At 43.7% G+C, this 22,037-nt stretch overlaps 2 protein-coding genes across 2 annotated transcripts in view; both read right to left on the bottom strand.

The window, feature by feature from the left end:
- LOC141148253 (serine protease 33-like) overlaps window positions 1–22,037 on the bottom strand; it is a 79,311-nt gene that overhangs the window by 18,175 nt on the left and 39,099 nt on the right. The window contains exon 3 of the mRNA XM_073635519.1: window positions 19,211–19,482. Coding sequence (XP_073491620.1) covers window positions 19,211–19,482 — 272 coding nt within the window. The remainder of the gene's footprint in view (window positions 1–19,210; window positions 19,483–22,037) is intronic.
- On the bottom strand, window positions 1,123–2,251 carry LOC141148256 (CDK-activating kinase assembly factor MAT1-like). Its single transcript, XM_073635523.1, is given in 2 exon segments — window positions 1,123–1,825; window positions 1,828–2,251. Coding segments are annotated over 2 exon segments (918 nt in total). The 5' UTR covers window positions 2,186–2,251; the 3' UTR covers window positions 1,123–1,265.

A 22,037-nucleotide genomic window follows, 5' to 3' on the forward strand; every position in this document is an offset into this window, starting at 1 on the left:
GGGGCGCATGTTTAGAACAGTCTGACAGCAAAATTACATTTCAAAGGAAAAAAAGTCATTTAAAACTACTTGCGGCTAATAATGAATTGTCGGTCTGACAATACACATAAAGGTTCATTGATAAAACGGCATGGGATTTCCCCACAGGGGAACTCCAAACCAAGATTAAAAAAAAATGCGTGGGGGTACCCCTAAATTCCATACCAGGCCCTTCAGGTCTGATATGGATATCAAGGGGAACCCCGCACCAAAGTTTACAAAATGGCGTGGGGGTCCCCCTGAAAATCCATACCAGACCTTTTAGGTTTGGTATGGATTTACAGGGGAACCCCACGCCAAAATTTTAAAAAAATGGCGTGGGGTGCCCCCCAAAAATCCATACCAGACCCTTATCTGAGCACGCAATCTGGCAGGCCGCAGGAAAAGAGGGGGGGGCGAGAGAGCGCCCCCCCTCCTGAACCATACCAGGCCACATGCCCTCAACATTGGGAGGGTGCTTTGAGGTAGCCCCCCAAAGACCCGAAGGACCTGGTATGGAATTTAGGGGGACCCCACGCCATTTTGTTTTTAAATTTTGGCTGGGGGGGTTCCACTTAATATCCATACCAGACCTGAAGGTTTTAAATGACTTTTTTTCCTTTGAAATGTCATTTTGCTGTCAGACTGTTCTAAACACGGGAAATATGCGCCCCTTTACAGGCATACTATAGACACCCCCCAGGTACGAAATTTAAAGGGATATTACACTTTTATTGTTTGACTTTAAGCATTATTAAAATCACTGCTCCTGAAAAAACTGCAGTTTTCAAAAGTTCTTTTTCTATTGATACATGTCCCCTGGGGCAGGACCCAGGTCCCCAAACACTTTTTATGATAATACCATGCATATAAGCCTTTAAAATGAGCACTTTTGATTTCTCCCATAGACTTTTTTTTTTAAATAAAAGTTGGCTTTATTTAAAAGTAAACAGAAAATTTACAACTTCTTAGAGAAATCCCAATGATTTAAATGGAGTTATTCATTTCTTCCATCAGACATGACTTGTTGTTTCAGTTGCTCTGAGGACCAGGAAAAAAAATGTATTGGTTTGAAGGCTGTTTTCTGTCGTGAAGAAAAAAAAATTCCCCTGGAACACAGCTGTCTTTATTAAAGAGCACTCCGAGCCTAGGTATAGCTGCAGATGGCAGTAATTTTACCAGATTCACTTGTGTTAGCTGCTGGTCTTGTGCCAACGTCCGTTCTTGTCCAGACTGGGGTATGCACGTTAATACGCCTGCCAGAAGAGTCCGCTGAAGGAGTCCTGCAGTGCCCTATGGCATGCGAGAGAGGAAGTGTAGCCTCCAGCGAGATCCTGAGGGGAAGTAGCTCGTACATGGTTTAGATACCCCTGCCTTCCCAGTATTTCTATACAAGGGACCTCTGGACCGTACATTTCTATATGAATAGGCTGATAACGATACAAAGATTCTTCCAGCTTTGGAATTGGAACAGATGAAATATGATGACCCATTTTAATGCCAGTTGAAAATGTTACTGCTGGTTTAGCCTTTTCCAACTGCATCTCAATCTGAGTGGTTTTCCCTTTGTGCTGGGCCAACAGAATTGATGGAGGAAGCCGAGATGTCTCCAGCTGATCCAACAAGTCCTGCTTATTCTTCCTTTTCATATTTTGCTGAAATAGTTCTTCCTTCTGTATAAGAAGCCTTCTCTGCTCATTGTCTTGCTTCTCAACTTCCAGGGCCTCTTCTAGCTCTTCCTGCTCCCTAGTCAATTTTATTTTGTTTCTTACGATGGTATCTTTGTTCAGCTTTTGGTACATATCAATCTTTTTTTGGTGTTGTCAAGATCAACATTGTTGGTCAAGTTGAACACTATTTCTTCAATGTCTTCCAAAAAATCGTATTCTCTCAGAGATGGAAATTCTTCTTCACGCTTATTAAATATTTTTATGATCTTTTTGCGGATCTCCACTTCTTTATCAATTGTGGGGTCTTCAAAGAGCTGCACTCTAAAGTTACTTTTCCGGAGGGGAGTGTTGCATTCCTGGCAAGTACCAGACCCTCGAACAAAAAGTAACTCGACACAACTTTCACACAGAGTATGTCCGCACACATTCACCATCAGTTTCAGGGAGGGGTTGCAATATTTGGTGGTCTTACACCTCGGGCAGCCTTGGTCATCCATCTCTTCTCATCACACAGCACCTCGGTGCACTGCAAACTGTGTCCCTGGGAACCCGGAAGAGAGATCTCTCCCATAGACTTTTAAAGGGTGTTTCGCGGATTTCGAATGTACCGCGAATACCCCAAATTGTTCGCTGTTCGGCGAACTGGTGAACAGCCAATGTTCAAGTTGAACTCATGTTCGACCCGAACATAAAGCCCATCCCTAGACATAACCCAGGAATTTAACCTGTTCACAATGGAATTCACACTTCTCCAATTTACAATAGAGATTGTTCTTTCTTAGTTTTTGAAGCGCACGACAGACATCAGTGTGGTGGCTCTTCAGGGACTTGGAAAATATGAAGATATCTTCGAGATAAATCACCACACATAACTGCAACAAATCTCAGAGGACATCGTTAATAAACCCCTGGAAGACTGCAGAGGCGTTACCAAGGCCAAAAGGCATTACAAGCAAAGAGGGAAGACACATTAAGGAGTCAATGCTGCTCACCCCAATATGAACAAAAAAATGGAAAAAGGTCCCCCGAGCGGGGTTTTTAGGCAGCTAACCATAGATATGAACAAGGCATTAAATAAAATATTAAAGTGCTTTATTGAAGGGTAATGAATGAATGTAACAACATATAAATATAAATTGGGAGCTCCAGTGGGAAAATACCCATACCAAATACATATAATAGCAAACATAGGTTATACACAGCATATGATAAGGCTATTGCATAACAATCCTGACGCGCTTCGACCCATGAATTTTGGGGTCTCTTCAGAGGATGAGTTTGCTACAGAAAAAAGAAAAATTTATAACAGTATGTCCAGCTTATTTAAAAGAATTACAGCATAGGCAAGTTTGTTTAGCAACACTTTGCACATAATTACCACTGAGTTTGGATGTACCCCTCGATCAGAGCCTCCCCACACAGCAGCCAGACCATCCAGTGTGCCCGCACGTAGCAGCACCTCAGGAAGAAGGGGGAACAGGAATCCACTTGATATGGCTTGCAAGGAGTCACACGTATAATTGCCCCCCCAACAACACACCGCTGGGGGGTGGGGCCGGAACCTACGAAAATTGTCAGAGCGTTAGCTCCTGAATATACCCATATAGGTTAGTAGTTAGATTTAACTGTTGGGCGGTCAGAAAGGGTTGTAATAATCTATTGCAACTTGAATTGATCATGTGAAGGATAATAAAATGAGTAAAGTGACTATATTGGTATAACTAATATAGAATATGTCAGGGATGACCTTGTCCTTAAATGCTGACAATGGCAGTGATAGGAAGAGAAGTGAAGGATGTGCACAGTGAATGTGATGTGTGAATTTGAGGAAAAAGTGCATGATATTGCCAAGTATCTAAGTCTACGGCATCCAGAGCTGGTGTGCACATAAATCAAAATTAAATATAAGTAAAATATTATTCTATGGGGTCTGACAAAGCATTGATAATCAGATGTATCATAAGTTCTTACTCACTCCTACTGTTGAGGAAAAGAGTCTGGCCGTCCAAGGAGGAAGTGGAGGGATCACACCCAAATCCACCCTCATTAAATAGTGTCCTTAATTAGTACTGAAATTAACAACAGGTATCGTTTCTTCCGCCCCTTAACCCCGGAGTGTAGAGGGAGACTATGGCCGCCATTGGCAGGCCTCGTGTGGCTCCCTCGGCATCCATCAAGGCGAAGCCCCGACATCTGTCGTCACCTTCGCCGTAAAATACGTGACACCATGAGGCCGCACGCACATGCGACCCGCACATGCGCGCACACCGCACGCAATGTCCGAAGGTGATGAGGGATGCCGCCGGCAGGGTAATCACACCCGTGGGCGGCCGACCCGGGAATCCGGCCATCCAAGGGGAGAGACAAGGGGAGCGCAGGTGACTGAGCTCCCCACCCTGCCGGGAAGACATATCAGGGAACATGATCCCCGACCCAGGGAGCATGCGACAGTGCAGGCATCACAGGGGCCCCGATGGCGCAAGCTGCAAGCGGGGAGGCGCCGATCGAGAGGCACACAAACGAGCTCACATATGCGATTTGTGAAAAACAACAAATGACAAAAGTTTTCTACATAATTACTTATTAATAATACAAGGTAAACATTAGAAACTGCGCACTGACAATTCTAACAATATTCCCAAAAGTATGTAAGAACCACAGCCACCCAGAAATGGCAACATAATTTCAACGTTTAAATAGATTTGTTTGAAAGGACATAACTCTCAAATACACAAAAATATCTCCCAGATACACAAAATAGTAAGTGTATAACAACCCAGATAAGGAAATTTGCATCGGATCCAGTGGATCCCTCATTGCTCACGGTTGCGATGCGATTTTACTCTATTCGCAACCACGAACAAGGCTATGGATTATAGACTCGATTAAGTATAATAATAATACAGACTCACAATACAAGAGCGTAACTGATTTAGTGAGCTCAAGGGAAGAAATATAATTCCAATTTAGTCCTCTTATTGAGAGTCTACTTAAAATCCTAATGTGCGATTTAACATGCGATTTAACACATTTTTGGAAAATATATGGATATAATCTAATGTGGTGTCTAGGATTAACACAGAGGGATATATACAGGAGAACAGACAGTGCACAGCTCATGTCTACCTCCCATGTGTCAAATGGGGGAAGGGGTGTTTAACCACCCAAATTTGTATAGCAAAGAGGGAAGACACATTAAGGAGTCAATGCTGCTCACCCCAATATGAACAAAAAAATGGAAAAAGGTCCCTCGAGCGGGGTTTTTAGGCAGCTAACCATAGATATGAACAAGGCATTAAATAAAATATTAAAGTGCTTTATTGAAGGGTAATGAATGAATGTAACAACATATAGATATAAATTGGGAGCTCCAGTGGGAAAATACCCATACCAAATACATATAATAGCAAACATAGGTTATACACAGCATATGATAAGGCTATTGCATAACAATACTGACGCGTTTCGACCCATGAATTTTGGGGTCTCTTCAGAGGATGAGTTTGCTACAGAAAAAAGAAAAATTTATAACAGTATGTCCAGCTTATTTAAAAGAATTACAGCATAGGCAAGTTTGTTTAGCAACACTTTGACAAAGCATTGATAATCAGATGTATCATAAGTTCTTACTCACTCCTACTGTTGAGGAAAAGAGTCTGGCCGTCCAAGGAGGAAGTGCTCTGACAATTTTCGTAGGTTCCAGCCCCACCCCCCAGTGGTGTGTTGGTGGGGGGGCAATTATACGTGTGACTCCTTGCAAGCCATATCAAGTGGATTCCTGTTCCCCCTTCTTCCTGAGGTGCTGCTACGTGCGGGCACACTGGATGGTCTGGCTGCTGTGTGGGGAGGCTCTGATCGAGGGGTACATCCAAACTCAGTGGTAATTATGTGCAAAGTGTTGCTAAACAAACTTGCCTATGCTGTAATTCTTTTAAATAAGCTGGACATACTGTTATAAATTTTTCTTTTTTCTGTAGCAAACTCATCCTCTGAAGGGACCCCAAAATTCATGGGTCGAAACGCGTCAGTATTGTTATGCAATAGCCTTATCATATGCTGTGTATAACCTATGTTTGCTATTATATGTATTTGGTATGGGTATTTTCCCACTGGAGCTCCCAATTTATATTTATATGTTGTTACATTCATTCATTACCCTTCAATAAAGCACTTTAATATTTTATTTAATGCCTTGTTCATATCTATGGTTAGCTGCCTAAAAACCCCGCTCGGGGGACCTTTTTCCATTTTTTTAAAAGGCATTACAAGGTACTCATAATGGCCTGTTCTGGTATTAAAAGCAGTTTTCCACTTCTCACCCTCCTTAATCCTCACAAGATTATATGCCCCTCATCAAGCTTCATGAAAACCGTTGCTCCCTTGAGGCAGTCAAATAACTCCATAATCAACAGAATCGGATAGGCATTCTTAATCGTGAAACGATTGAGACCCCTATAATCAATACATGGTCTCAGTTCACCACTCTTCTTCTTCACAAAGAATAAACCAGCACCAGCAGGAGACGAGGATTTGTGGATGAAACCTCGAGAAAGTGCGCCTGCAACATACTCCTCCATGGCCTTATCCTCCAAGACTGGCAAAGGGTAAACCCAGCCAGGAGGGGGTATGGCACCAGGTTGAAGGTCAATTGCACAGGACCTTGGCTACCTTCTGGAAGCATGTCTTACTGCATTGTGTTGACCAGGAGAGAACCACAGCATGGAGCCAGCCAAAAGAGGGGTTGTGCCTCTGTAACCAAGGATAACCAATAACCAGCAGAAATTTAGGTGAGGACCTCAAGGTTCGGGCGTTCCCTGGATAGGTAGGACAAGACTTCAAAAAGTGACCTGCCTGGCCACAATAAAGGCACAATATCTTCCTCCTCCTAAGGGTTCTCTCATCTGCAGAGAGATGCGTGAAGCCCAAGTGCATGGGTTCATCTTCACTGACCGACTCGGTACCAGGAGGCATAGTTAAGGAGGCTTCCGCAAGCACTCCTTAAAAGAGAGTCTTTCTCTGAATCTGGAGTCAATGAAGATGGCAAACATGATCAACTTCTCCAGCACAGTGGGTATATTTCGGGCTGCTATCTCATCCTTGATGGTATCCGAGAGACCATGAGAAAAAGCAGCCACGAGGGCCTCATTGTTCCACACAGCCTCTGCTGCCAGAGTACAGAATTTAATGGCATAATCAGCAACAGTTCTTGTACTCTGTTTGATGGACATGAGACACTTGGCAGCAGAAGTGGAGCAGGCGGGAACGTCAAATACCCTTTTAAAAGAAGCCACAAAGTCAGGGTAACTCAAGACAGCAGGTTTTTGCATCTCCCATAGAGTGTTTTCCCAGGCCAAGGCTCTCTCAGAAAGCAAAGATATCACAAAACCTACTTTGCTTCTATCTGTGGGAAACACCTGGGGCAGCATCTCAAAGTATATCTCAACCTGGTTGAGAAACCCTCTGCATTGGACTGGATCACCCCCAAATCACTGGGGAAGTGGAGTGGAACCAGACATACCTCTTATAGGAGTAATACTCGAAGGAGCAGCAGCTGGGACAGCCTGCAACACACTATACTGACCACCATACTACACTGACCACTATACTACACTACACTGACCAATATACTACACTGTCCACTATACTACACTATACTGACTACTATACTACACTGTCCACTATACTACACTACACTCACCACTATACTACACAGGTTGTACTGGAGCAGCCAGAGTGAGAGATTCCAGGTGAGCCGTGTGACTCAGGAGCATTTGTAACGCCATTGCAAACTGATCCATACGGTGATCCTGCTCATCCAATCTGGAAAAAATATTACCAACAAGTGGATTGACTGCATCTTCTGAATTCATGGCCTTCGCCTACTGTCAGAAACCATGAATCAGACTGAGGCAGAAGTAAAGTTAAATCACACTTGTTTAATAATAATAAAAAAAAAGTAAACAGAGTAAACGTAGTCAAAACATAGCCAGAGTTCAGGAATGGAATGGATAGTCAGACAAGCCAAAACGTCAGGGAGCCAGAGAACAGCATAGTGGAACAGCAAGCAGGATCTAGAGCCAGAAGGAATGTCAGCCAAGCAAGTCTTTAACAGGAACACAGGAGAGCACCTCTAGAGATGTGACCAAGGCGAAGGCAGCGATCATCTGGACTGGACGGCTTAAGTAGGCAGGACTGACGAGCAGGATATCATCAACAGGTGAGTCACTGTGGAGACATAGGAGCTAGCAATTATCCGACAGCTGAGCGGCCAGCTCAGTGAAGGATGGGCTGAGCCCAGCTCTGACAGAATGGCAGAGGTCCGATTTTCTGATGATTTTGAAGAGTGGCCGATGTAGATGTTGAAGAGCACTGGTGACAAGGGGGAACCTTGAGGGACTCCACAGGAGATTGCGCAGGTTTCCAAGGTGAATGCTCCTAGTTTCACTGTCTGATAATGATTCTCTAAGAAGGATGCGAACCATTGTAGACCAGAATCTGTGGCTCCTGCTACTTCTGTGAGGCGGACGAGTAGAGTATTGTGGTCTACTGTATCAAATGCTGCACTGAGATCTAACAGTACCAGGAGACATGATTCTCCGTCATCTGCTGCTTCGAGGGCGTCGTCCCATATTTTGAGAAGTGCCGTTTCTGTGCCATGGCCTGGGTGGAAGCCTGATTGCAGAGGGTCCAGGAGTTTGTGTGTCTCCAGTTGGCGTTGTAGCTGTTGTACTACTACTTTCTCCATAATCTTGGAGATTGTGTTGAGGCTGGTTATCGGTCTGCGGTAGTTACAGTGGCATAGCACGGGTTGTCAGCACCCAGGGCAAGGCAAGTAATTTGCGCCCCCTAACCTGCAGACTTTTAGCACTCCCCGAAACACTTCAAATACAATAGTACTGACCTACATGATTCCTATACTGACCACTACACACTACACTGTCCACTACACTGAGAGCTACACTGTCCACTACACTACATTGTCCACTTCACTGACCACTATACTATACTGTCCACTATACTGACCACTATACTATACTGTCCACTATATTACACTGACCACTATACTGACCACTATACTGTCCACTACACTGACCACTACATTACACTGTCCACTATACTACACTGACCACTATACTACACTATACTGACCACCATACTACACTGTCCACTATACTACACTATACTGACCACTATACTACACTACACTGACCACTATACTACACTACACTGTCCACTATACTACACTGACCACTATACTGACCACCATACTACACTGTCCACTATACTACACTGTCCACTATACTACACTACACTGACCAATATACTACACTGTCCACTATACTACACTACACTGACCACTATACTACACTACACTGACCACTATACTACACTATACTGACCACCATACTACACTGACCACTATACTACACTACACTGACCACTATACTACACTGTCCACTATACTACACTACACTGACCACTATACTACACTATACTGACCACCATACTACACTGTCCACTATACTACACTACACTGACCACTATACTACACTATACTGACCACCATACTACACTGTCCACTATACTACACTATACTGACCACTATACTACACTACACTGACCACTATACTACACTGTCCACTATACTACACTACACTGACTACTATACTACACTATCCTGACCACCATACTACACTGACCACTATACTACACTATACTGGCCACTATACTACACTGTCCACTATACTGACCACTATACTATACTGTCCACTATACTGTCCACTACACTGACCACTACACCACACTACACTGTCCACTATACTATACTGTCCACTATAATACACTATACTGACCACCATACTACACTGACCACTATACTACACTGTCCACTATACTACACTACACTGTCCACTATACTACACTGTCCACTTGTCAGGGAAGACCAGCCAGTACTCAAGATGCCTGAAGGAGAAGTCGGCCTGTGACCTCAGCTTGTCAGGGAAGACTAGCCAGTACTCAAGATGGCCGACGGAGAAGTCGACCTGTGACCTCAGCCTCTGTCAGAACACATTCGGTTCACCTGTGTGCACATTACCAAGGGGCTATTTAAACCTGGTCTGTGCTTGCATCCAGTGCTGTCCGTACTACAGCGTTCCCGTGTGTTCCTGCCTGCTTTACCCGTGATACCTGCACCTGTTTACCGACCCGGCTTGCCTCTGACTCTGCTACCTGCTGCCTGCATCTGACCCAGCTTGTTCTGACTCCGCATCTGCCTGCTCCTTCTACTACCACGCTGCCAGCCCGTTGCCGACCCTGCCTGCATCCAGACTACGCACCTGCCTCCGCTTCTGTTCCTGACGTTCCTGCCAGTGTTTGACCCGGCTTGCCCGACCTGCATCTTCCGCTCATTGGAGAACCCTGCTCCAGCACCGTGCCACCTGCCGCTGTTCCACATTACAGTGAAGAGGAACTGTTTGGCACTTGTGCGACTCTGCACTTCTGCTCCTCCTGTCTACTCTATCAGGGGGCCAGAATCAGAGGAGCAAGAGAGGCTGTTCCCTGCACATCAGGCTCTACCGTCAGGTACGTGACACCACTACACTACACTGACCACTATACTACACTACACTGACCACTATACTACACTACACTGTCCACTATACTACACTATCCACTATACTACACTACACTGACCACTATACTACACTGTCCACTACACTACACTGTCCACCATACTACATTATACTGTCCACTATAATACACTGACCACTATACTACACTGACCACTATACTACACTATACTGACCACCATAGTACACTATACTGACCACCATACTACACTGTCCACTATACTACACTGACCTCCATACTAAACTACACTATACTGACCACTATATTAACCACTATACTATACTACACTAACCACTATACTGACGACTATACTACACTATACTGACCACCATACTACACTACACTGACCACTATACTACACAACACTATACTGACCACCATACTACACTACACTGTCCACTATACTACACTGTCCACTATACTGACCACCATACTACACTACACTGACCACTATGCTACACTACACTGACCACTATGCTACACTACACTGACCACCACACTATACTACACTGTCCACTACACTATACTGACCACTATACTACACTACACTGACCTCCATACTAAACTACACTATACTGACCACTATGCTAACCACTATACTGTCCACTATACTACACTATACTGGCCACTATACTACACTATACTGACCACTATACTACACTATACTGACCACTATACTGACCACTATACTACACTACACTGACCACTATGCTACACTACACTGACCACCACACTATACTACACTGTCCACTACACTATACTGACCACTATACTACACTACACTGACCACTATGCTACACTACACTGACCACCACACTATACTACACTGTCCACTACACTACACTGACCACCACACTATACTACACTGTCCACTACACTATACTGTCCACTACACTACACTGACCTCCATACTAAACTACACTATACTGGCCACTATACTACACTATACTGGCCACTATACTACACTATACTGACCACTATACTACACTATACTGACCACTATACTACACTATACTGTCCTGCCTACAGTCTCTCTCGCCCCCCCGGCCAGTAACAAGACTCTCATGAGGGAGTCTCACTCACCTTCTTATCCTGGCCTGCATCAATCCGGATGAGGAGGAGAAGGCAGCAGCGGCTCACATTCTTCTCTCCCCTGCGCTCTGCCTGCTGCCATGTTCAGTGTCCGGCGCCCTGTGATTGGGCGTATGGGGTCATGTGCGGAGGCGGGACTTCAGGAGTGATCGAGGACAGGCCAGCCCTATGCCTCACATGACCCCCAAACACCCAATCACAGGGCGCCGGACACTTAACATGGCGGCCGGATGGCGGGGGACACAGGAATTTGAAATTAGGAGGAGGCAGCCAGTGACACATACTGGCGCCCCCCTAAATGTCGTGCCCGGGGCCATGGCACCCCCTGCACCCCCCACGCTACGCCACTGGGTAGTTAGGGTCCTTAGGGTCGAGGTTGGGTTTCTTTAGCAGGGGTTTGGCGATGCCTTGCTTGAGGGTGGTCGGAACAATCCCTTCTTTGAATGATTGATTTATGAGGTGTGTTATAGTAGGAGCCAAGATGTCGAAACACTCTTTCAGGAGTTTTGTGGGAATAATGTCGTTTGGTGATGGGCTGTCTCGAAGGCTTCTGATGATGTTTTTGGTGGTGTCAGTGGTGATTGGGGTCAGAGAGAAATTCGGTGATTGTGTGATGTTTGTGTCGATATCCTCTTTTTGCTTTGGTTGAGTGAGGTTGGTTGATTTTTTGTGTTGATTTTTTTTTCCGAATGCTGTCAATTTTGTCGATGATAAAATTTGATAACTCATTGCAAAATTCTTGAGTTTCCTTTGCTGGGGGTCCTAAGCAGGTTGGGTTCATCGACTGGGCGACTATTTTGAAAAGTTCCTGCGGCCGGTTTAAGGCAGTTGAGATGGTGTTCGAGAAATGTTCTTTTTTGGCTTTGAAGATTGCTTTGTGGTATTTCACAGTGAGTGCTTTGTAGTTTGTATGGTTTTCCTTGGTAGGATTTCTTCTCCATGCTCTTTCAGCTCTTCTGCGTTCTTGCTTGAGTAGGGTGAGAGTGCCATTAAACCATCTCAAGTTTTTTTTGCGGATGAGTGTTCTACGTTTTGGCGCCACTGAGTCTGCTGTTTGTAGTAATGCCTTGTTTAGGGAGTTGAATGTTTGTTCCGTAGAGAGGTTTAAATTTAGCAATGGTATTTTGTTTGATAATGTGGTTTTCTGAGATCTGTTCCAGTGTGTTTGTTGTTACGTGTTTCCGTTTTTGGAGGGTGGTGTTAGTGGTGATTTTAAATTTGATAGCATGGTGGTCCATCCATGGTAGTGGTATGTTGTGGGATATGTTGATGTCCATATTTTGTTTGAAAATGAGGTCCAGAGTGTGTCCTGAACTGTGCGTGGGAGCATTTATCAGCTGCTAAAGACCTAATTCTTCCAGTTGGTTAATGCAGGCGGTAGCGATAGGGTCCTGGGTAAAGTTTGCCCAGAGGTTAAAGTCCCCAAGTGCCAGAAAGTTTTTGTTTTTCAGGGTGTGTATTGAAATGAATTCAGTGAGTGGTGTAAGGAGATTGGTCTTCAGTCCTGGTGGTCTGTAGCATAGTAGTATGTGGATGGTGTCTTGGGGTGTTGTTTGAAGATGAAGGGAGAGTGTCTCCATGAAAGGCACTGAGTTCTGTAAAGCTGGTTTGGTGAACACAAGGTGCGATTTGAAGATCACTAATAGGCCTCCTCCTTTTTTTCCTATTCTATGCTCAGTTAGGATACTGTGGTTCTCAGGCACCAATTCAGTTAGGATGGTGTTGCAGTCGGGTGTAAGCCAGCTTTACGTGATGAAGAGGCAATCTATGTTGTTTTCGATGATGAAGTCGTGGATTTCCAGTTTGTGCTTGACTGCGGATCTGGTGTTGATCAGGGCGCATGCTAGTTGTTGTGGTTGGATTGGTGTCTCCCTGTATTTGATGGTTGATTGTAGGTTGGTCCTTAGTAATTGTTCTTTTTTTAGTCTTTTTTGAACGGCAGTCGGTAAAGTTGAGGCGGTGTTTCTTAGCCTGTGGAGGGTGTCCACTGAGTATTTCAAGTTGCACATTGTAAGAATGACAAAGTTGCTGAAGGAAGGGTGACCTGATGATGGTATTGATGTAGCGATGATGGGCTTGCTGGGGGATGGAGGGATCAGATGGCTGCCACTGCTACGGGGATGGTGTTGTTGACGGTCCGGATGATGGTGCGGAAAGTTCTGGAGGAAGTGATGAAGGGGGCGCCTGCTGACCTACCACCCTCCTGTTGATCCAGAGGAAGGCGAAAAACCTCGAGCTGAGCTTGCCAATTGCTGCAGCGGAGGAAAAAATTCATTCCTGACCCCCCGAGGGGAGGTCGAACTCGAGGACCCTGGATCAACTGCTGGGGTACCCCGGTGGGCTTACCTGATCCGGGACTGTCCAGAAGAAAAAGACGGGGGGAGGAGAGATGGGGGCTGTGGAAGGGGTGAAGGGGGATCTGGGCACTACTTACTGGTTCTGGTACTGGTGATGCAGCCGTGTTCGAGAGGGTCTAAAAATGGACGCCGGGCAGGGCCAGAGCCATGGATATCCTGGCCTCCGATGTCAACTTGTGCCCCTGCAGTGAGGTCCAGTAGTGAGGAGGGGGTGTTACAGGCGTAGGGGGCACGGGGCCAGCTGAAACAAAGTGTGGGAGGGATAAGAGGTGGCCGGCTGGCCAGAGCTAGGCCGCAGCTGCGGTCTGTCCCCCGAGTCTAGCGGCTAGAGATGGGGCGATTGGACGGCGGCTGTGGTGGGTGCCCTGGTGGGGGCTGTAATAGGATACTTCTGGGATCGTGGCAGTGAGGGGGGTCCGTGGGATGATGGGTCCTGCCTGGATGCTCTCCGAGGGCGGGTGGAGTGCTGTGGCCTCAAGAGGGAGGACCAAGATGGCCGCCGGCTAGGCCTGAGCCGCGGGCTGTCTGGATGCTAGGGAGGACCAAGATGGCCGCCGGCTCAGCCCGAGCCGCGGGCTGTCCGGGTGCTATGTTCCGATGCTATGTTCCAGGTCCAGCTGATGATGGATGGTGATAGAGGATGGATCCGGTCGCAGGGGTCAGGCTGCCGATCGGCTGTGGGAGGTGAGGCGGCGGTTTGGCCCTGGCCAGAGCTAGGCCAGAGCCGCAGAGTGTCCGGCAGGATGGGCCTGTGCAGCCGGCGGGCTGGAACACGGCGCCTGGATGGTGTGGACGGCGCGATGGATAGGTAGGGATAGGTAGGGGGGTCCAAGTACAGTTCTGCTGGGGGAGTCCGGGATGAGTTCTAGGTGGCTGGATGGCCGGATGGCTGGAGCTGCTGCACAGAGGTCTGCTCTCTGCAGCGTCAGCACTCAGACTGGAAAAGCAAAAGAGGTATGGGAATCTGCCTGGACCAGGGAATAATGGGTTTAAAAAAATGTTGTATCTGTTTGTAATAATATAATTCCTGTGCAGAGAAATTCTTTTGGGTCAGCAGTTGAGAAAAGGATATAAACAGTGAGTAAAAATGAAGATCCATTACCGTAGTCAGACATTGGTTTACCCACCATTGAAATGCCTTTGAATCCTCAAAGACTGCAGTAAGCCTGGTATCCCCTAAGAATGAAGGGGGATGCCTTATAGATAAGTGATAATTTATGTCTATAAAGATCCCATAATTTAAGTGATTGGGAAACCACTACATTACAGCTAAGCATGTCCGAAACCGGGATCTTAGAAGACCATAATAAACCTGGAAGGTAATATGGAGAGATAGATTCCTGTTCAAACTTGAGCCAAGGAACATGAGGTTCTATAATGTTCCATTGGGATAATTGCAAGAATCTACTTGCAATATAATACAACCATATCTGAAGGACTCCCAAACCTCCTAATCTACGGGAACGATATAGAACTGCCCTGGCAAACCATGGAGATTTACCTTGCCAGATAAAGTTGTTCAATTCAGCTTGGATCTTAAAGAGATAGGACTTGGTAATAAAAATAGGTAGGGCTCAAAATAAGTAAAGGAGTTTGGGAAGAATTGACATGTTTATCGCTGTTGATCCTCCCAAAAAGGAAATGTGATAGGCAGGCCAAGTTTTGAGTAATTGTCTAATTTTGGCCAATGAGGGGGGTAGTTACTGTTAATTATTTATAGTTTACGGAAAGTGTGATTCCTAGGTAAGAAAGGGAAGATGTTGACCAAATAAAAGGAAAGGATGCTTTAATCATCTCCAGCTCAGAAGTGGTAAAATGGACACATTCACAGAGAGACCCAAAAGATTAGCAAATTTTGCTAAGTCCTTAGGTAGATTTGGCAAAGAAACAGTAGGATTTGAGAGAAATAATAACACATCATCTGCGTACATACAAAGATTAACACTCAAAGGTTCCTTAATTTATCCCGAAATATCCAGATGTCATAAGATAGCAGTGGCAAGGGGCTCAATAGCCAATGCAAAAATTAGAGGTAACAAAGGACAACCCGGTCGGGTACCCCTACCGAGCTGGAAAAAAAATCAGAATTGCAACCTGGAATTCTAATGCGAGTTCTGACGTTGTGATATAGGGCCTGGATTGCTCTTAATAATTCACCCTGAAATCCATAGCACTGTAAAAGGAGAGACACATAGTCACACTATCAAAGGCCTTGTGGATGTCAAGGCTGAGCAGCAACAATTTTTTAGAGAATAGATTTGCATCTTGTATAATATTTGCTGCCATGCGAATGTTGTCCATAATAAGGAGGTTGGGAATGAAACCTGACTGATATGGTGAGAGCAGAGAAGGAATAATAGCTGCTAGGCGATCAGCTAGGATTCTGCAAAAGATCTTAGGTCATTTTTGATCACCGAGATAGGCCTATAGTTTTGGGGCAAGCCATGGTCTTTCTTAGGCTTTGGGATAAGAGACATGTTAGCTAAAAGCATCTCCTCAGGGAACCTATGACCTTGAATAATATGATTAAAAAGCTGAACCAGTCTTGGAGACAGTTGGGAGGAACATTTTTTGTGGAACAGAGAGGAAAATCCATCTGGACCTGGGGCAGAGCCCCTTTTTAGGGATTTAATAACCTTGGAGACCTCTGGCAAAGTAATTGGGGAGTTTAGAGTCTCCAATTGTGAAGGGGTAAGGGAAGGAATCTTGATTGAGGCAAACCAAGAGAGTGTGTCCGCTGAGGATTCACTTTGGGGTGCGCTAGAAGGGATGAGTAAAAATTTACAAAAAATTTTCTGCGGATTGGAGATATTTAAACCCATAGGGGTGTATAAATTATAAACGGGGGAAGAAGTGACTGGTTCAGCTTTCTAGCAAACATAGTTGAGGCAGTATTACTATGCAACAAAATTTTGCCTTAGACCATCTCAGAGCTTTTTCTACCTTGGCAGATAATAAGGAATCTAGTTCTAAGAGCTTCTGCTCAATAGAGTTGTCTGATAGACTCAGAGTGGAGATCCATGGATTTCTTATACAGTTGATCTAGTTCTCGCGTGAGGGATACCATTATTTTGTTGATCAGCTCTATTCCGGGCAGACGCTAAGCTAATTAATTTAACCCTTAAAACTGCCTTATGTGCACCCCATTTTGTGGTAACAGGGGTCTCCTGAGAGGAGTTTAACTCAAAGTACTCAACCAGCACTTTTGAAACCTCTGCCTCCATGGCTGCATCCAAGAGTAGAGCTTCATTCAGTCTCCAAGTGTATGGAGTGGGTGCAAGCTTGATAAACTCAATGACAAGGAGATAATTTGGTGGTCAGACCATGCACAGTTATGGATAGACGCAGCGGTAGAGTTAGCTAGGACTATAGGGGTTAAAAAAAATGTAGTCCAGCCTAGCATAGCTGTTATGGGGATGTGCGTAAAATGTGTACTCCTTGGCCCCAATATTGTGAGCCTTCCAAGTATATATCAGTTGAATAATTGTGCAGTTGATGCACAGTATGCAAACAGATACATCAGGCTGTAATTTAAGAGGTGGAAACAAGACATGTTTTATTGTAAAATGTGTGTTTTTTTTGAGAGACAAGAGTCAGACTGATGCCGCATACACACGGGCAGACTTTTCGACTGGACTGGTCCGACGGACTATTCGACGGACTTTCGACAGACTTCCAATGGACTTTCCCAACGAATGGACTTGCCTACACACGATCACACCAAAGTCCGACGGATTCGTATGTGATGACGTACGACCGGACAAAAATAAGGAAGTTGATAGCCAGTAGCCAATAGCTACCCTAGCATCTGTTTTCGTCCCTCAGACTAGCGTTACAGATGAGCAGACTTTTCAATAGGAACTGGGTCCGGCGGAGTTCCGACGTAAAGATTTGAAACATGTTCCAAATCTAAAGTCAGTCAGATTTTCGACCGAAAAAGTCTGCTGCAGGTCCAATGAAGCCCACACACGGTCTAATTGTCCGCCGGACTCGGTCTGTCAGACCAGTCCGGTCGAAAAGTCCGCTCGTGTGTACGCAGCATTATTGTACAAACTCAATGAAATCTAGCAATAGTAATAATTACTGTGCAGCCAATGCACAGTATATAAACAGCTTTGTTAGGCCACAATTTAATAGGGAGAGATCAGGCAAATTTTATCATGAAAAAAAAGAGAGAGAGGGAGAGAGCATTATTTCAGAGAAATTAACCATAAATATTTTAAAGACATCATGCACAGTTAAATAGGCAACAGTTTCAGGGAGAGACACAAGGCAAGCTTTTATCAATACATTGAAGTTAGAATTGATTATTTTACAGGAAAAAAGCCAGAATTATTACAGAAACTGAATGCACACCAAGTTAGTAGCTTTAGTATAATATTATATGGTAGTGCATTATTTCACAGAAAAAAAGCTGGAACATTTTATACAGATATGATGTACAGTATGTAAAAATTAGAGAGTACTGTGTGAGTATAGACTGGTGGTCCAGCCTGTACACCCAAAAGTCCATGGGGTCCTCACTTTATAGAGTGAATCATCTGATTTTGGTGCATTATTTTATTTGCAGCTGCAGAACCCGATTACCCTCTTCTAGCTGTGCATAAAGATCCTCTGCCTCTCCCTTCAAGGCTGCCTGACATTATGAATACGGGGGATTACCCAACTTTATCAGCAGCTATGGTAAAATGGGTATTAAGGATGTGGTGCTTTGGTGTACTTAACAATAGTATGCAGTGATGTGTTGCAAACAAAGTGCAGCTTTGCCTGTGTCAGAACAAGGTCAAACTGCTATTCCTGAGATAAAGAGCCAAGCAAAATTATATTAAGATAAAATATAGTCTATCTCAAACAAAATAGACCTAAACCACAAACCCCAACCCTAAAAACACTAATGTAGTAGAGTAGCATTCTGTCAACTTTTCCTATCTACTCCAGATCTCTCCAACACACACAGACAAATTGCTGCTGGGGACCCTGATTTTATAGAGAAGGGGCTGGAACATAATACAACTCTCATTATTGACCCTTCTAAGCCACAAGACCACAGTTTAGATGCCAGGAAATGAAATATTGGTAACTTGTTGTTATAGCAGTGAAGGTGATTCATTCCCAAACCACGACGGTTTGGGTTAAGCTCATGTTTGATGTTCACCCCCACTCCCATGCTTGTAATTGAAAGGATTGGTGCTTTTTCCATACTACCCTTAAAGTCACGTTAAAAAGACCTTCTCCCCCCTTGCCCCCCTTCCCTCTTTTTCATAGACTTCAAAAGGATTCACTGCTGAGTTCTGGTTTAATGGATTTCTAACAGAAATGAACAAACTCCATATGAATTGGCCATTCATATGTAACATGACATATTAGGTGTAAGTGACAGGCCTGATTTCTTAGTATGGACAATGAGTGAAGTTACTTTTGCTTATAATTTCATGGACTCACCTCCATAAGATCTTGTACCCCAGCCGGTCACCCAGCACTCCGTACCACAGGGGAAGGTGGTGGTGGAAGATGGCAGACAGATTGGCATGATGTACTGAGTATAGGTGACAGGTGTGGCCAGCTGTACCAGGGCGATGTCCCCAGGATCTCCATCACTTGTAAAATTTCTATTGACAATGATATTCCTTACATTGGCAACAACTGTATGAGAGCTGATCACACCTAGCTTGTACATGCCTAAATATATTTTATAATTCGATACCTGGATAGGTCTGCAGAAAGAAAACAGAACATAACATGTATAAATGAGGACCCATCTGCTGCAGAAGGAAGTACAATATCATTACTATCAATGAACTTCAGAACCTAATGAATGAAATACAACTTGTTCATTATGTGTTCTCTATGAATGGACTGTATGTACACAAGCCCAATAGTATGAACTTAGGCAGGATCATCAGTTTACTGTGAGGCTAAGTTGCAGTAATCTCTATTGATGGCTCAGAAGTGGGCGAGACCTAAAAGGTTGAAAAGAACAACATAAAAATATTTAAACAATGTAGAGATGAAAGCTATAAAATAACACACGTCTGTCTTCATTAATACATCATTACATGCATTTTTTTTCCTTGTCAAAAGAAGTTTATTGAGTATACAATGTTATAAAGATACATAAAGTAAGTTTACAAGGATCTATAAAGTAAGCTCATTGTTTTACAGTAGGGTTTATATAGGAAAATATCATGAAATTTCAAATATTAAACATTGGGTTCACGTAAACCTAAATTAAAGATATATATCATTTCCTTAGTTACTTTTGTAGGTATTTAAATGATTTATACCTACTATACATATTGTTTACAAGTAGAGTGTATATAGGTCAAATAAATTCTGATAATGAGCTTTAATCGTAAGGTGGAGAAAAGGAAAGAGAAAGAAGAAAAAGGGTTGAAAGGTAGAGATATGGTCCACAAGGTTGTCCCGCTCGTCAGTTTATTATTCTTTTTAGTTCTCTTTGAAGCCTTAGAATGGGTGTCTCTGTAAGTCATTTAATCTGTTACCATGGCAACAGGACAGAGTCATTGAAGTTTGACAGGAACTGTTGTTTTATCCAAGGATGCCAAAGTTTTTCAAATTTTGGAATTTGATTTTGATCGATGGCTACCATCTTAGCATGGGACATTGTATTATTCATTCTGTGAATTGTTTCTGCTAGTACCAATGTAGGAGATTTCCATGCCTTGGCCACTGTTTGTTTTGCAGCCGTTATTAGTTGGATCATAAGTTTGAATTGAGAGAGTGTTAACCATTCCGGTTTTAGATTAAGTAAAGTTAAATATGGATCTGGTTGTATTATTTTTTTAAATATTTTAGATGCAATCACGAAGACTTCCTTCCAGAAGGTTTGGATTACTGGGCACGTCCACCATATGTGTAAATATGTGCCTATTTCTGGGCATCCTCGAAAACAAAGAGTTGAGGTATTAGGTGAATATTTTGCCACTCTAGCGGGTACAAGGTACCAGCGAGTTAGGACTTTATAATTTGTCTCCAGTGCTAAGATGTTGGGTGAAGATGACTTAGATGTGAGCCATATGTTAGACCAGTCCGTGTCTTCTAAAGTTCGTCCCAGGTCCTCCTCCCACCTCTGAACGTAAGAGGGTCTATTAAGATTTGCTACTCCATATAATTGATTATAAAGTGATGAAATTGTACCTTTAGCAAATGGATCTTTTGTACAGATTGATTCAAAAATGGATAATTGGGATAATGGTGTATCCCCCTTTAGGAATGGTGTATAGAAATTTTTGATTTGGAGATATCTAAATATCTCAGAGTTTGGTAGATCATATTTTTCTCTAAGCGATGGGAATGAAAGGAATGATTTAGATGCTATGAAGTCATTTAGTGTCTGAATGCCTGATGTTGTCCAAGCTTTAAAAGAATTTGGGTAGATCCATGCCGGATAAAAGGCCGGATTTCTGATAAAAGAAAGGAGAGGATTGTGTGGAGATTGTAACTGATATTTGGTTTTTAGTTTATCCCAGAGAGATAAGAAGTGTTTAGTTATGGGATTATGAATTTTAAAGCGGTCTTTAGGATCAAGCCATGATAAATTTGATATTAATAGAGGGTCATTTTCTGAAGCCTCTATAAATACCCATAATGGGATTTCCTGTTTTGCATGGTATTTGGACAGGCTGGCCAAATGTGCTGCTCTGTAGTAGTTAATAAAATTAGGGTATCCCAGGCCTCCTTTATTTTTGGGAAGATGTAGTGTGTGTATAGGTATACGTGGTTTAGAAGAGCCCCATATAAACGAAGTTGCTCTTTTTTGTACTATTCTCAAAAAATAGGAAGGAATTGGAATAGGGAGGACTCTGAATAGATAAAGCAATTTGGGTAGAATAGTCATTTTGATTGCATTAATCTTCCCTATCCAGGATAAAGGAAGTTGCGACCATTGTTTTATTAGATTTGTGATCTGTCTTAATACAGGAGGGTAATTGGTTGAGAATAAGTCAGAATGAGATGCTGTTAAATGAATTCCAAGATATGGGATTGATTTTTCTGCCCATGTGAATGGGAGTGCAGCCCTAGCCGGGATCAATTCCATGTTTGTGAGTGAAATATTAAGCACTAGGCATTTCTTAGGATTAATCATAAGGCCGGATAGGGCTGCAAATACATCAAGAGCTGGTATTAAGTTAGGACCAGAGACCTGTGGTGATGATAGAAAAAGTAATATATCGTCTGCAAATATACATAATTTGTGTGTAATACCTCCTACTTCAATGCCAGTTATAGTTTGGTTTGTTCTGATGTA

The sequence above is a fragment of the Aquarana catesbeiana genome, linkage group LG06 (assembly GCF_042186555.1).
Source record: "Aquarana catesbeiana isolate 2022-GZ linkage group LG06, ASM4218655v1, whole genome shotgun sequence".
Lineage (NCBI taxonomy): Eukaryota > Metazoa > Chordata > Amphibia > Anura > Ranidae > Aquarana > Aquarana catesbeiana.